The sequence below is a fragment of the Elephas maximus genome, chromosome 15 (genome assembly GCF_024166365.1).
Source record: "Elephas maximus indicus isolate mEleMax1 chromosome 15, mEleMax1 primary haplotype, whole genome shotgun sequence".
NCBI classification, from domain to species: Eukaryota; Metazoa; Chordata; class Mammalia; order Proboscidea; family Elephantidae; genus Elephas; species Elephas maximus.
In genome coordinates this window covers 26,854,644-26,872,373 of record NC_064833.1, presented here as the reverse complement: position 1 = coordinate 26,872,373, position 17,730 = coordinate 26,854,644, and the positions used below count along the sequence as shown (strand labels likewise).

At 37.7% G+C, this 17,730-nt stretch overlaps 1 protein-coding gene across 5 annotated transcripts in view; it reads right to left on the bottom strand.

Moving 5' to 3' along the window:
• TRPS1 (transcriptional repressor GATA binding 1) overlaps positions 1-13,140 on the bottom strand; it is a 270,932-nt gene extending 257,792 nt beyond the window's left edge. For 2 of the 5 annotated variants that reach the window (XM_049854225.1, XM_049854229.1), the window contains exon 1: positions 12,609-13,139. Coding sequence is in view for 1 of the 5 variants with exons in the window: in XM_049854228.1 (XP_049710185.1) it covers positions 11,979-11,988 (10 nt within the window). In the remaining 4 variants the exon portion in view is untranslated. Of the gene's footprint in view, positions 1-11,978; positions 12,464-12,608 lie in introns of those variants that run through there. The other 3 variants (XM_049854226.1, XM_049854228.1, XM_049854227.1) reach the window with 2 other exon arrangements.
• Between the last annotated feature and the right edge of the window lie 4,590 nt (positions 13,141-17,730).

Below are 17,730 nucleotides of genomic sequence, written 5' to 3'. Positions count from 1 at the left end.
ATGCGACAACACGCTTTTGATTATGTTGGACCAGAAGTTTTGGACAAATGCTTGCCAGCTATCACAGGAACCAAACCAGGAGGTGGTTCGTTGAACTGTTCACATTTCTACCAGTGGAGACATGAAAATACTGTGAAATACACTCCAGCAACAGTGGAAATAATCCACTCCCTCAGAGTCAATTCCAGTTAGTGAAGAGTGGGGGTAATGTGTCAGAAATATTAAATTGGCAATTTGGTATCTATTTCTTTAGGCCCTGATCCATCTGTTCCAAACGAAATCATTTTTAATAGTCTTTAAGATAGCTTCTTTACGGTAGAAGCCTTATTTGTTTTATATACAAGTATAATTTAAGAAACCCAATCATTTTAACAAAGCAGCCAGCAATAATTAATACATATGAAGGGAAAAGTTTCTTTACACTAAACGTAAGTCAGATTAAGATCTCCATCAAATAGACAGATTTTAAGTTTGTACATTAATGGTATTTTATATTCTCTTATCACTTTTGGAAAATTCCATAGAACTATCTTGAGCTGATTTCAAAGGTCGTTAAAGGATTTTATTTTTTTCTTTTCCCCTCAATCTAAATTTTGAACACAAATTGCGGAAGAATTAAATGTCGTGTTATTTTACACGGTTCATAATTTTTTGCAACTACAAAGATTAAGTACATAGTTTTTCAAACATGACTTTTTCAGAAGTAAAAAAAAAAGTGTAAACTGACATGTGAAAGGATTTTTGCCTCATATATTGGCCCAAGATTCCTTGGAAATGGCCAAAATATTTTTTCAATCACAGGAGTAGCAGGAGAGCTGAAATCACTGATATCTCAATTTCTGAGCCATCAGAAAAAGTCTCTGAAAAGACACCACAAAATAAAAACAAAATGAATATAAAGTCAATGCAAAATTAATTTTTCAATTTATGGAAAAGAACAAGTGTTTCGTAATAAGAAAACCCTAGAAAGATAAAGCATTTCCTCTCCATTATAAAAAGTTTAAAAAAAAAAACTATTTCAAAATCAATAAACTTCAAGCAATCCAAGGTAATTTGGGAAACATTTTTCTAAAAACCAACCCAGAACACAGGACATCCATTCTGAAATAATGAAAGCTTATTTCAATTTAAGAATCGAAAACTTTTTAAAGAAAAAAATTCAAGCTAACATCAGTGATTAACTCAGGGGCTGTATAGCCAAGAACAACTTTCGGCACTTAAAACATAAAACTGTCAGTTTCCTCTGCTTGGAGACAAAACATACAAAAAGCAAACATACCCTGCTATATTTTCCTAGGCATGAAAGATAGGTCTAACCTTTATGTATAAAAGGTGATCACTCTATTTCTGCTTCTTACTGTATTTGTCTCACAGCTCCTAAAAATCAGCTACAAATTCCAAACCTCAGAACCATTCCATAGTAGATGGCTACTATTCTAGTTAACGCTACTTCCTAAAGCTTGATGAAAATAAAATCACTTGTTGAACTACACTAGCTCAAAGCACCAATATGCTGCTAAGCAGTTTGTTCCTGATGTTATTGAATATAAGCTAACATACCCAACAAGTAAAACTCTTTACAAAAGACCTCGAAGGGCTGATAACACGACACACTTGTCATTCCATTTCTTGAGACTTCAGAACATACTGATAGTGAAAATCTTTTATTTAAGTACTCTCTTCCCTGAATCAAGATAACATGCAGTTCAAGCATCATCCATGATCAAATGGTCAAACACAGATTTAGAAACCTGGAATACAGAGTTTGGTGAAAGTACTAAGGAGCTGAAATTGTCGTAACTTTTTGCCAGAAGTATGTCACAGTTGGTGCATAGAAACATTTCAAAATTATACCACAACTTTATTTCATTTATTCAACAGATTTCCTCACAGAAATGGAATGGCAAAGGCCTGCTCAAGAGCAAACAATAAAATCCAATTATTATTTTACAGTATATTAAACTTCTTCCTTTTCTTATACAACTCCCTCTGCCCCGCCCCCATATACATATTATGAAGAAATCCAGGTAAATTCCTACAGCTAGCTGGCCCATTTTTCCACAGAAAGTAGAAATCCTGACTGGTCCAGAAACTAAAATATTAGATCTCAACCAGGAAAAAAAAAAGATAAAGCACTGCAGAATAATCCAGAGAAAGGGCGTTTGGTCTCAGTGGAATTTTCTTTAGCATCCTAAAATGCGTGGCATCATGCTGCCCTTGATCTCTGCTTACTGTTTTAAAAACCAACCAGAAGATTTTCAAAAAGGAAAAATTATAGTGGTACTTTCAAGTGCCAAATTAACTTACAGGCCCTCCACTCCCAAAGGAAAACAGCACAGTAGCACACCAGAAGCTAGAGAACGCTTTTGTCACACAAAGCCAGAACTGATGAGTGTGACCTTGATGGGCTTTAACTAAAAGGCCCAAGTACCACAGGCAAAGAAGTCTAAGATTTCTACGTCAAAAATATACAAAATAATAAAGCCATATGCAGCAATAGTTCCTTTTGTGATAACAGACTGTACAGTATCCTAGTCTCCCTTCTGTTCAGAGATATATCTTTTGGAGAAGGAACTGAAAATGGGAAAAACAAAAAAAGAGGAAAACCTGCTTACACTGATATTTATGCTCTCCTCTGCCCGTTCTCCATTTCTAATCATGACTGGGCTCATTTTTCAAATTTTCCTCTTGCCACTGAAATACTGAATTATTCAAGGAGGGAGAAGACTATGCATATGCACATTCAATGTTACCAATGAAACACTGAACTATTCTGGGAGTAAAAAGTACACGTGTGTTATGTATATAAATGTGCACAGATACATGTAACCATAAAGACTTAAGTTTGACAGGGAACATGCAAAATCATGAACACATATTTACACATAAAATGGGTTAACTGTGACTTTTTCTGTCGGCCTAAAATAAAATTCTTCTAAGTTACCAACTATCTTACTTAAAGCGTATCAAACTACAAGTAAAAAGCAAAACAAAGTGTAAATAATCAGCACACACTTTTAACAGCCTAAATTGTTTTAAGAATGGAACATTTAAAAATTGAAGAGGATGAAGAGTAAAAATAGCTTATTTTCATTGAGGTTTAGATGGCAATGAGTTTCTTACAGAAATTTACCACCTCTTACATCCACAGAGTGTAACACAAATTAGTTCTAAATGCAAAGGAGAAAAACCTCTTACTATTTGCTTATGAATTACAAAAATAGTGTTTCATACTACTCATTATTTGGATGTACAACTGCTTACACTGGACACTTACACCTAAGAGAATTGTTTCCTAAAACGTACCTAAGCTTGCGTTAAGTGAGGAGCAAAATTTACAATTGGCTTTAAAAAGCATACACTTCCAATGATAGGTTAAAAGTAGTGTTAAACATAATCATTTGTGTTCTTTTCTCTAATTTTCACATAATTTGAATCTATTTCTTAACACTCAGTGGTAAAATATGATTTATAAATGCGTGATTTAAGAAGATCTGAAGGGTATATCTGGAAATAATTGATACAAAAAATTATCAATCGCTGAGCAATTAGACTAACATGTATGAGAAAAATTAATAGCATGGGCCTTGATTAAGACAGACAGGCAGGCACACAGGCAGGCAGACAGACAGACAGATACAGATATATAATAAGCCTTAACGTCCATCACTTGGTGTCTTCTAAAAGCAAAGTGAGCTAGATTCTATTTTAAATACTAAATGACATCAAAAGGTAAAGCAGAAACAAATGTCAAACTCCACTTTTGGAAGCTTTCTATGTTCTAAGCTACTTAAAAGTTTTGAGAGAAAAACGGGCTGATGTATTTATTTCTACACCTTTCACAGCTAAAGATGATGTGTGGCTCATGACATCACCGAGAAGCCACATGTAGAAGTTGGTTTTTAACTTGTTTGACCACTCTTGATGTCATTTTAGAAGCAAAAGCAGAATTCAAACTAACCTTCAAATAAGTGTTGGGATGCATTATGTAATTAAAATAGACTTTACAAAGACTAAAATCATTTCAAAAAATATGTAACAGGTTAAGATTCCACACAGTGCCTGTAATGCAGAAACATTCTATACTAGTGAAAATACAGATATGTGCACGTACATGCGCACACTTAGTTAATATGAAGTCACAAACTCATACGCCGCACTTGTGCACAGCTCAGAGAGAAATAAAGCTAAAACTAGATTAGTAATGCCTGATCCCTCTGCACATGCACCGTATCATGTAATGGAGAAATCAGATTCCACAAACTAACTTCTGCAGTATATATTTACACTACTTATAGATGTATCTGATCTCAGATATAATAATACTTTGTAAGGAAAAACTGAATTAATGATTCCCAAGAATTCATGGAAAGTCATCTTATAGAATTTAATCAAGAAACACATGTTATATTATGAACGTTGATTTGTAAGTTTCATACATTCTGTACAAATTCTACAAGTAAAAATAGCTCCTAGGCAAAACCCTTCTTCTTTTTCTATAGCTCAAATATACTTAGCATTTAAATAACATGAGGTTGCATATCATCTCATATTGAGCTCACTCTTGTTTATTATAATGCTCAATTTAATAATATAATTATGTTAATACTTGTATTAAAGTATGGGACAATATATTAAATAATACGAACATATTTATATTTTCTTATAACACTATACTACTGTCATAAATACAAAGTAATTAATGGGTAAATGAATGCAAATAAGAGACTCATGCTCCCTTCAAATAAAAGAAAAAAGAAACAAAATAAACTGTGAGCACTTGTCTATTTTCTTCTAACACTCTACTATGGAGAGCTTAAAAAGCTGTCAATAAATCATCTGTCTGTTCAAGTGTTAAATAAACTGAATATGTAAGTTAACTTCTGATTTGCTTAAAAGTAGTTGGAACATTTTCCAGACCCTAATTTGATTACCTAGATACCAAAGTTGTTGTATTGTGTTGCTTGATGAAATAGTACATACAGCAATCCTCAAAACCAGTATTACAAGCCTGGCAAAGAGCATCACATTTGGGTGACGCAGAAAATCCACCACACTAGGGAAAAATGCATGGGGTCAGAGTATGCAGTCTTTACATGTTCCATATTATTTCTACATAATGTTTTGAAATGCTAGAATTATAAGCTACAAAGTGCTAGCCCCTATAAAGATATACTCAGAAAGAGCCCTGTCACTTAACTATGCCTCTCAACAGAAATGAGACTTTTTGAAAGCGATCTTCGAAGCATTTAAAATACAGTGAAAGGAAGCATTTTATTATTTTTTTTTAATTTCTTAGCAAATACACAGTAAATGTAAGTATTATAATAGTGATGGATTCATTATGTTGAAACTCCATAAGCATTTCACACTTCCAGACTTTATAAAGCAGGTCGCCGCATCTTCTCAAAAGCTTCATGTTTAAAGCCTAGAGTTAATGGTTTAGCATATTTTAAGACTCCACCATGAAGGTGTTTCTAAGTATTGTCAGACCACATACTTTACATACATAAAACACACATGTAATAGCACACACATATATCAGCAATAATTTAAACATAGCCTAGCGATCCTGGCTACTTCAAACATTTGCAGGCATTTACACAACAAGATCTCCTCTTCTACGTTTAATACCCTAATACTACCAAAAAATTACACAAATCAAAATATGTTACCTTTGTTCAAACAATACTGCTGTTGTTCATGATATAACAGAAACTGTCATCCTTAATCTCTCAGGAACCAAGATAGTGGTGGATTCTTGGAGCAGAGGTGGTGCTGAGTGGTTTGAGGCAAAACTGAAACATATTGTTTAAGTAAACCTTAAGGGGAGGGAATCATATGTGCAATTGATGGAATTTTTTTTTTTTTTTTGTATCATCTTCCACAAAGCCTCCCCCAACCCCTCCCCACCACTTAACAGTAAACAAACTGCTGGTATTAAAGGGCTGCAGCTCCAAACACCTCCCTCTGCCTTTTTTTCCTTCTCCCTAAACTTTATCACTTTTCCCTCAGTTTTGAAGTAACAAAGCAACATTCTTTAAATAAAAATTATAACGACAGACATACCCGTAACTTTAAATTTATGTTTGAAGAACTTCTTAAGAAATCAAGTAAATTAAGACTTACTCCAAGAAGCTCTCACTCTGCTGGTCTGAACAACATATAGCTCAAGCCCCGAAAGTTTTGCCTGACAAATCCTTAAGTAAAGGGATAGTTAGCAAAAAAAAAAAAAAAGGGAATGCCTCTGATTCGAACTGAAGTCTGCAGCTCTCACAACAAAAATGAGAAACACAGAAAGTAAATCAAAACTCTCGTATTTCTATGCAGACAAAACTTCAACTGCCTCGAATACACCAAATACTTTTCATAATTATAAATGCCTTTAAAGACTGTTTTTACTCCACACGATACCTAATTTTCGATATGTGTTATTATATTATATTACTTCTTAAAAAATAATTACCGGTCTGAGCAAAAAATAAATAATTAATTAAAAAAAAAACTCTCAGGAGTAAATTTGGGAATAAAAGCCAAGTCGAGGACAAGTAACCATAAAATTTAAACCTCACGAGCAATTCACTTGAGAAATGTCGATACTCAGTTCTGGCTCACCGAGTGGGACGGAGGGCTCCATGTCTAGGTGGAGTGTCTCCCTCCAAGGAAGGAAAAATTGGCACAAATCTTTTTGCTCCCTGAAAGATTTTCCTACTTGCCAGCTTCTGAAACTGCCCTGACGCCAATCAACATCACCAAGCTGTCTCTTAACTGGGGAAAGTCCTGTCCGTCTGTGCAAGGTCAGGAAGAAAATGACTGTAAAAATGACTTGTTAAAAAATGGAAACAAAAAACACTGCAGTGATAAATAGGATTAGAAAATTACCATCTGAAATTATAAGGACAAAAGGAACCACTAGGAGGGTAGAGGGGAAAAAAAAAACTGACCCTTAAAAATAATGCTTTCAATCTAAAAATATTTTTGTAAAGTTTCATCTATGTTCCTTCCTCTGCACTTAAAAATGATTAATGTCACAATTAAACTTCCACATTTTGGGCTCTTGCTAACAGGTGTAGCAGGCTTTGTATAAACATATTCATTGACCTGTCACCATTGATAACCTTAATTTATTCATCTCAATTGAAACAAAAACATTTTTTTTCCCAAATAAGAAATAATGCAACACAAATATATTCACTCCCCTCAAAACCCCAAAACTGTTTAAGTTATGGTAACCTGAAATGCACCAGCCATCACAAAGAGCAATTGGAGAAATCCAGCAGTGCTCAGCAGGAAAGATTTTTAATAACAGATTGAAAAACAAGAATAAAAATAACTGCATCAACAGAGCCTTTCTTCCTCAGGCCACAAGCCCGTTTTTACTTGAACTTTCTTTAAAAAAAAAAAAAAAAAATGGCATTTTGGCCACTAAAACCAATCCAGAACATTATTAAAAGTTAAAAGCTACCAATTACTTCTGTCTGTTCTTTTAAAGCAACGTTTGGCATTACGTCAGTTGGTTTAAAGAAAACAAGAAAGAGAGAGAGAAAGAGTAGGAGAGAAAGTTTCCTGCTTGTATAAACTAAACCACCAGGGAAGGTGTCTAGCCACTTGTAAAGTATTTACTGCAGGTTTTTAAAGAGCTAGAAACATTTTAAAAATTAAGTTTTGTTTTTTCTGGTTTTTTTAATGAAACATTCTTAGGAACGAAAAGCGTATCCTTAATGTCTTCTTTAGGGTGTTCTAATGTTATTTGTATTTCAATTACAGATTTGAATCAGAAAATGATTTCCAACGATGCTTCGGATTTGAAGTACATAGATAATTTCATCTTTGTTTTTGCTACTTGGATTTGTGCTCTTCATAATAAAAGTGAAATAGCAAAAAAAGGTAGACATAACTACTATGTTAGCTACTACAGCTGCAGCGACTAGACAGGCTTCTTCATCTATTAACGATTCAAGTATTTTCATCTGTAAATTCCTTTGCAAATTAAGTAAAGGGGTTTGGGTTAGATTAAATTAAGTTCTACGTTATTATATCCACGAGAGAACCAAACCAAAGACCATCGAATTCAATTCCCAGGGATCTGAGACCCACTTAGCACTTAGCGATATAACAACTCAAAAGGTGACCATAATAGTAACATTTTTATTTACAAAGGTCATATATAATTAATAGAATATTCTGTAGGAATAGACAAAGGATTTAAGACCCTCTTATACTGAGAGTAAATTTTTAAAAGTGGTTAATCTCTGCACCCCATTTGCTACTGAACAAGTAGTATAACAAACTTGGTATTTTGGCATATTTGTCTATCCAACAGTTAAAGATTCCAGAAGACAAAATAATTTTGACCATTATAAGAAGCTTTGCCCAATTTTCTAAGCGTAAATAATTGCAAAGTTCCTTAGTGTTTTCTAAATGTGACAATTACAAGTATCCTTAGAAAATTAGATTAAATTTCTACTTGTGAAAGGCTGTAAGAGCTTCTCCATATTATGTCTAAGGGGGACCCAACAACTCCATAAATCATAACTATTACAGTAACAAAGAATCCACTTCTTTCTATACGATGACATCAAAAGACAAATGCAGTTATCATATGGATAAGCGACCGAAGTAAAAACAAGTCTAGATAAACTATCACTAATTTCCCCAAATTTTGATAAATAGTACATAAGGAAGAAAAATGAGTAAACAAGACTCAGCATGAGTTATCAATGATATTTGTAGTTATAATCAGCAAAAGGGGGAGAAAAAGAAACCTCTATTACCTGAAAGCTTGAGCAAGGTTGGACAACAGAAAGCAAGCCCATAAAACTTGCCTGTTTTTATCAAATTGATTGTAACTTGTGAGCAGCAATATTTGGGACCAAACTGTCTGAGTTTACACTTTACTACGCCTGCCAAAAACAAATGCAGACTACCACACTAGCTGTCCTGCGGAAACTAAATTAAGCAGAGGCAAATACCAAGTGGAAAGTTGTCAGTCTGTTGAATGAATGGCTTCATTTTACACACCAGAGAATACCTTAGTAAGAATATGTTTATCACTTATTTCAAAAATAATCATTTTTCCCTTTAAGTCAGTAACAGACACCTGCCCGTAACTTTCTTAAAGCCTATTTTGTTTTACATACAATCGCATCATGTTGTTGCATTAGTGTTTGCTATTAAATGAGGTACTGAAGTAAAAAATAACTTTTGAATAGATGTATTATGAAAATCGTTCAAACTCCAGTTATCGATATTTATGCTAATTTCCAATCAGAAATAAAGTTCTAGTTCAAAAACAATCTGCGAGGAGTCCTTTAAAAACTTAGTCGTGTTTATTTACTTTAACAAAGAAGGTAAGACGAGTTTATTAAAACCGAACACCCTCTGGCTTGCTTTCTTAATAGAAATGTGCAGATTATCAATTGCAAATTGTAGTCTATGTCTCCATATATATACACACACAAAACAACAACAATAATAATAACAGAAACCTCACAGAAATATTAGGATCTTAAAAGCAGCTTTTGCAAACTAGATGCACTCATTTCCCTCTTTTGAAGGTTCTCCTTATGAATGAAGATTTCCTTATGTGTATTGGAGAAACCTACGCAGGAGAAATCAGAGCAAACTCAAGAGTGATCCGTGACTTAAAAGGAGAGTGAAAATAGGGTAGGGGCCATGTGTTATTTACTTACGATTCGCACACTAATATAGATGTCAACCTACTTTTTTTAAGCAAGTACATAGAAAATGTTACAAATTATTTAAAATATTAACCGTGGAAATGCTAAGCTGTAAAACCAACTCAGACTTCACAGCTATGATGGCACTTTTCTCCTTACTTTTAATGCTACCTTTAAGAGACAAAGGATAAAGCCTAAACAGCAGCACAAACCCTTAAAGGGCTTAGAATTCAAGGGAGTGACAAACTTTTGGTTAGAACTTAATGTTCCACCATTTACTTAGAGAGTGTCAGACTTATTCTATGCGTAAAAGTATTCTCCGCACACATATGCTAACACAAAACAGATATATCAGGATGTCGTAAACATCAGCTCTCCCATGGTAAATAATACTTTGCCAACAGAGTATTAAGGAAGCTTCGGAATGTCTCACATTTAGGGAAATCAAGTCCTAATGCTGGCATTAAAATTCTATTTCCCCTCAGGAGTTTTATTTTCACATTAGTAATAGCCAGACATAATCGTCAAACTCTGGCACATCAGCGGTCCCATATATTTAACTGAATCTAGAAATGTTTTTAACCAAGGGGACAGCATTAGAAGAAAGCACAAAATCAAAGGAGAGATAAATTCTAAGAATGAAATGTCTGACGTGTTAAGATTAAGTATGTCATTAATAAACTTTCACTTAAAGGTAAAAAAAAAAAAAAAATCCTCAAAATGTTGGTAGCATTTCCAGACTGTCCTGTCAGCATCACAACTTACAGGAAACGCTTCATCTTCCCATACAAACCCTGTATTTATTCACAACCCTGGCATACTTGGGGGAAAAAAAATAAAAGCCCACACCATTTTAGAGCTTCTTTGCTTTTTTTTACATTAACCGGTGGAATATCTGAGAAAGCATTCTAAACAAATGAGCAGCATGCAAGAAACTTCCCAACAGTGAATTCAGAAACTTTCATTCTCATTTTGTCCACGTCAAGAACTGGCTGCCTGCATTACTCTCCTTTGCTGCCCCTTGCATTTCTAACTCTGGGAGCCTTTTCTAAAGGATCAACTTTTCCTAAAGCCAGCAGGAAAGGGACAGGATGCTAGCAAGAGCCACAGGTTTGAACTTCAGAGCTGGAGGACTTTGAAGAGTTGTCAGATGGTTCCTATTTTTATTTTTGCTTTGGGCAATCACATTTGAGCAGCGACCAGGCCTAAGAGTTATCACTTCTTTGTAATTTTGTCTCAGGCCCTATCTGTATTTTCCCTTTGTACTTAAACTATGCCCTCAGACCCCTTCCTTTCCACCTGGTGTGTTTACAAAAGTTCAAATGAATCCACAAAAGTTCAATGAATTGGCCTACCTTCTCTACAATTTAACTGCTCCACTAAGCTTCCCACTCCACTTCCCCGTGGAGGGATTTACACTCTAGTTGTGATCTTCCAAAATAGGATAAGGATGAGTGTTCTATCATAATTTCAATTCATCATTAAGATCCATCGCTCTTACTCAAAAACTTTCACAGCGTCAATCCTGAGGCCTAAACGGATCTGGGGAAGTAAACCAGAACCTAAAATGCAGAAAGTCCAAGACTCCCTCTGACACCACCATAGGAGGCTTGCCTTCAAACTTAAACTGCTTTAGAGTCTTAGGGCCATAAAACAGTTACCCACTTCCCTGGAGAAAGGGGGAAACACCACCATCTCAGACAGGTAGTTACAAAAAACCTCCCCCAGCCACAAAAACAGCTTTGCACTTCAAACAGCTCCCACCTCCGCCGCCTCGCTCTCAAATTATTCCTGGGGTCCTATAATCCTGGAGTTATTTGAAGGGACAGTGGTGTCTGCCTTGGCCTTTCAAAGATGCGTATCTCAAGAGCTGAAACAGGAACTGGACAGAAGGCAAAGTGCCTGTCCGCCTGGATGTCCCACCGCTGTCAGGCACTTAATCACGGGCCAATGTCCCTTGACCCGCGACACATGGCGCATCATCCGCACCGCAGAGAAAGCCTGCCCCTTCCTCAGCCCCTACGGAAGCGCCCTGGCTGCAAGGCCCTGCCACATGGCACGGACAGGGCACGGACCCCACGGCCAAGCTGCCCTAGGTCCCGTGCAGGCGGGGACATCAGGGGATGCGACACCCTTCTTCTCCAGGCCAGCTGGGCCTTCAAGGGGAAAAAAGTTTGAAGCCCGGCTTTGCAAACTCTTGAAAGCCAACGCCAGTCCTGTGCTGTTTTCTCACTTTGGGGACCCCACGAAAGCCCCTCTCTGAGGCCCTCCCGACCCTCCCAAGTCCGCCCAACTTACTACTCTGCATGTTGGTGCCTAGTCTGCGCCCCGCTTGTCAGGAGCCCCAGAAAACTTGCAGCAGCGGCGGCGGCGGCGGCGGCTGCCCCTCGGGTCCAGCCACCTCCAGCTCCTCCGCTGCGCCCGGTAGGAGAGAATTAAAATCCGCCAGTAAGAGACAGCGGGGGGAGGGGGCACCGGCCTGAAACTTCTTTTTTTGGCAAATGGGGATTTGTTTTTCCTCCTCCCCGGCGGCTGAACTTGACCCTCCTGACTCCAGGGGCTACTGCAGTTTGAAGTCGTCCCTTCCAAGGCTCAGATGCCGGAGACCCACCAAAAGGAGCGGGGGGGGGGGGGGGAGAAGAGAGCAGAAGAGAAGAAAGAAATCACACGCGCAAAAAGGAAGAAAGAAAATGCATGTGAAACCCGAGAAGCCTGCGCTTGGCTTTCTGCACACTCTCCCCCTGCCTTTTCTTTTTTTTTTTTCCTCTAAAGAAAGTCACTTTTAATTCCCAGGGCTCCCCGCTCGCGATCGCCCACAGTCTGCGCACACACGCGCGGGCGCAGCACTCGCGGCGCGGCGCCCCGGGCCGGCTGAGCGCCCCCGGCCCCCGGCCCCGGCCCCGGCCCGCCCGGGCCTCCCCTCCTTACCTGTTGATTAATCGTCAAGAACACCCTCGGCAGCCCGAAAGATGGTGGCGCGGCGGCCAGAGCCATGAACCGTCTTCTGTTGTTTGCAGAGTTGATCTTGGATTATTTCGGGGAGAGGGGGAAGAGGGAGAGAAAAAGGTCTTTCCTGCCCCCCCTCCCCTGCCCTCTCCCCCCCCCCCTTTATTTAAAAAAAAAAAAAAAAGAGAGCGAGAGAAAGAGAAAGGAAATAGAGCAAGGATGTGCCCGGTGCCGGGTGGGAGAGGGGAGGGGGTGTTGTTTTTTGTTTAAAAAAAAAAAAAATAGGAAGGCGAATGAGCGAGCGAGAGGACGCGGGGTCTGGAGACACGAGCAGCACCAAAAAGGACGCTGGAGATTGCAGTGAGATCGGGTCTTTATCAGAAATGTTATCGCTTGTCAGGACCTCAGTCTCCGCGCATTACGTCAGTTTCAAGACACCAACACTATTAATATCAAAGGAGCCTTCGAGGAGGAAAGCGCCACCCCAGACCGAGCTCCCTTAAAGAGACAGCGCGCGTCCCCGCGCCGCCGTCGCCGCCCCGCCCGCTGGCTCCGAGCACCCGCCGCCGCCGCCCGCCGGGACCGGCCCCGGCCGCGGCGAGCCGGCTGCGCAGAACTTCGCCCGAGTCGGAGCGCCGCGAATGAGAGCCGCGCCGGCCAGGGACCCGGTTACCTTCCCGCCCCGCCTCCCCCTCCTCCCTCCCCACCCCCCAAGTGCGAACGGGCGGGCTGGAAACGCAGGACAAATCTTAAACCCGAAGAATAATGGGATCAATACTGGGACGTACCTTGGAGGGCTGGGGGGCAGGTGGGGGGCACGGAGTGGCGGCCAAAGCGACGTGCCCCAACCACTTGGAGATGCGAGCGAGAACAATCAAAAGAACTCTCAAAGTGCTGCTACCTTTTCGGTTGTTACTTTACCTTCTCCCTCCCAATTAAACGACGCGAGATTTTTGTGTGCGTGTGCGCCCCCCGCCCTTTTTCTGGGGCATAAAGAAATCTAAGGACAGCTAGTGCGTGGCCAGTGTTTTCCACGCACTGAATGGCAAGAGGGCTTGAGGAGAACAACTTGAACTCTATTCTGAGTTGGAGAAGTGCGGACTAAGGTTGCTCTGGTTTTCTGAGCTAGGGAGAAGCCAGCAGAAGCTCAGTGGGTGCTTTAAGGGGGTACCACAAAACAGATAAAATGGGGACATTATGGAAAGGCTGCAAGATTAATAATACCTGCTGCTGTTTGGCGTTTTAGCAGTAGATAGGAAACTCAATTCAGTCTGACATTCTTTGTACTACTTTACATCTCCCAATATTCTCATTGTTAAGTGAAATGCTCTCAACATAAAGTTACTGAAATGAGCGGTTTTGTTTTTGTTTTTTGTTTTTTAACTTCCAAAGATCACAATGCATAAAACGTTACTATGACAGGGTTCAAAGTATAGTAGGTGTTAAAAACTAAGTAAACATTTATTGAGCGGTTGGACTTCATTTTCTTCAGCTGGGTGACTTTAAGTGGTATGCTTTTCTTCTGGTGAAAGTCAGTTTAAACTAATTTTTTGCTAAAAGGAGAAACAGCCTTCCTTCTGAAAACGACAAAATGATGAAAATTAGAATTTTAGGGAGGTAAAATTGTGAATTTGTGAGCTGAAGACGAAATAATTTCCTCCAAAATATTTTTCACTAAATGATCTTTGCATCTCCTTAGAGAAAGGATGAATATATTTGCAAAAGATACATTATCAGAAGTGAAAAAACCAGTCATAAAAACATTTAAACCTGAAGTAGATGCTTTAAGAATATGAACCCTTTTTCTGTAAGGTCTTCTACTTCAAATACCTAGTCAGATATGTGGTCCCTTTTTGTAGCACATTTATTCCAGAAGTGTCTTGGTAGCCTGTCCTTTACACTCTATGAGTAAAAAAAAGCAAAAATTCTTCTGCAATAGAGAAACTAGGCAGGTGAAAGAGTAGTCAAAATACAATTTCACAATGAGGCAAACAATATATTCCCTAAAGGAGGGAGAAGGAAGACAATGAACTTCATATGCATGGAACTATTCATATGTTATCATCAATTGAAATTAATTTGGGAACAGAGATTTATATATAGCCCTGCTAGCAGGGAAAATTAATATCAAATCTTCAGTAAATCTCATAGTCAGCTACTAATAACCACCTGCATATTTCCACACTAGAGTCATTTAATACTGTCCACCAATTTCCACTGTAAAAAAAAAAAAATTCATATATTAAATAGAAGCCTTTTCTTTTTTTTAAGCTATAAATTAACTTGCCGACTTTTATGGAAATATGCACGGAACAGTGAGAAACCCATTTTTAATACAGAAAAAAAAAAAAACAACTGTGTGAAACATTCTTTAGCCATGACTAACTGAAAATATTAGACCACGTTGATTTTTGAAATATGTATCCGAACACTTGAGCAAAACTGTTCGTATTAAAGGGTTAATACCACCAAAAACTGCTGAAACTGGTATCTAACTGATAAAGTCTGCAGCATCTAAGGAGCAAAGTTAAATAGTACAATACATCACAAAGATTAGCCCCTAATCCCCTGTGCTCCCCAATTTTTAAATGACATTTTCGAAGGAGACATGACCTTCTCCATCTTCTTCAAATCTAAGGCAGTCTTCAAGAGTGTAAATTTACTCACATGAAACAAATTGGTTCAAAAAAAAATTAAATCACATGCCTTTGCAAGCACAAAACCCTTGAGATGGTTGGTATTTTTTCACCTGTTGGTATTTTTTTCCACCAAAATTATATATTATATAAAAAAGTTAAAGCCCAAGGTTTGAAGGCCAATTTTGTCCCTTAATTGAAAGGATAAAGTTACAATTCAGGTACTGAAGCCAACAAATTCATGGTCCCTTAAAACTTTAATGAATGAAGCTTCATGGACTCAATTTTGCTGAAGTTTGCCTGAGAATGAAGAATCTCTTCATGCTACTTTTGTATTTCAAGTCAGAGTAGAGCAGATCAAAATGCTGTCTGTGTCAATCCATTCCAATTAACCACAAAAGATCTGTAGAGAACTTAATAAAAGCGCAAATATTTTCATAAACTTTTTCAAGCAAATTATCTATTTATGAAATAATTTATGAAGAAAATTTTTACCTTATGCTTTAGATATATTACATATGCTCTTGATTGACACAATATGTTTAAGCTCAGAGGCCCTCATAGCATTTTTTAATTCTAGTAGGAATATTTCAAAACAACCAGCTAATACATGAGGTCATAATTGTTTGACAGTTGTTTTTAATATATAAAATAAGTTATGTATATTGTTTTCCTTCAAATGTTTGTTGATTTGTTTTTATAGTCCTGACATTTGCATGGCACAAACTGAATTAGGGGAAATATTAAAGATTTATTTACATTTATTATCTTCTGCTGTCAAACATATGCAAAGCTCTTAAAACCACTCTCTTCCTTTGCTTTTATTTGCGATGCGCTTTGAACAATGGAGCCTGGTGGTTAAGATGACAACCTGTGCTGCCATATGACACATCAGAAAATAAAAAAAGAAATTAAGAAAAAGTCTAAAAAAGCAAACAAAAGAAATAACTTTCAACTAATTTAATGTCTTCATAATCTGTCATAATTCTTTGAATTCCAGAATTTTCTCTTCTGACTGGATCTTTGATGAAAAGTTTCCTGGTGCTGTATTAATGCTTATTATATACCAAATTGACATAATTCACTTTTTCTGACTTATTATTTAAACATTCTTTTTTTCTCCTTGTAGTTTATTCAGTGGAGATACAAAGAGGGATTAGAAGTTAAGCACAAGCATACTTGTTTTACATTTTCAACCTTTTAGCACATAACTTTCTTACAGTTCCAGTGCCCATAATCACAATGATTTTACCTGATGGAACATGCATTTCAGAAATGTAATCCAACTGTTTACCCTAACACGTCATAAATTACAATTCCTTTCAGAAACCTCAAAGATTGACAGCCCTTGGTCCTAAATGCCGACTGCTTTGGCACATACTATCAAGAAGATACTTATGTATTATTTGCTCTCATGTTAGTTTTGTATCACATAAAATGTATACAGACCAGTTTGCCTGCCAGCTTATCGAAGTATTTATTTAAGTCTTTCCCTCCTTCATGGGAAGACCTGAGAACAGAAGCACTGTCAAAGATGAACTTCCCTGGATCTATTTCTTCCCGAAATCGTACACCACTCAACCTTTAAAAAACATACGCTTCCGGGCAAATTACGGTCATTTTCCAAAACTACCTATGGCTGCAACGCCTCTGGGTAGATTTATTAAAGATAAATTCAGCTTAAAATAGCCTGTATCTGGTATTCAAATTCCCACTTAAACTTGCCAACCCTCCCCCTGCAGTATCAGGCAAATGCCTAGTTAAACAGATGGGCCTTCGGCCCACCCTAAAAGCCAGCAAATGTGGGCTTTATTTAAATAAGAGGGGAAACAAATTTCCGAGGTGTAGACACACATGTACACACATGCACGTGCACACACATACACACACACCAAAAAAATCGCTGAATAGAACGCCCCATGTAATAATAATAAAGGTTCTTGGTTTTTTATTAGATTTTATGAATGTCCAACTATATACTATACATTGAAAACACAATTAAACAGAATCACTCACGGTTGTGTATTCAGGCCACTATGGGAAATAGTTGGACCTACCTCCCTTTCCTCAATTAAGAGAAAAGATTTACATCTGAATAACCCAGATCCAAATCTGTTCTCAGTTTAACCCTGAAAAATAGGTGTGTTCCAGTTTTCTTCATATTTCCACTGTATGATCTGTTATTTTCTCCTGTGACACTCTACGTCATCTCACCCACTGCCTCAGATGTAATGCAATTAACTCTCAGTTGTATATAACCAACCCCAATTTTGCATAAATTTCAGACTCAAATATTCCACTAGCAATTCATAGTTGATATGCTCAATATAATAATTTAGGGAGAGGAGACTATAAAGAGACAAGTTGGAAGGAGCATGGAAATACACAAAATCTGTTAAAGACATGAGTCATCCACACAAGAAACCTCAGACTTTCAACATCTTTGGCAATACCCACGACCACAGGCC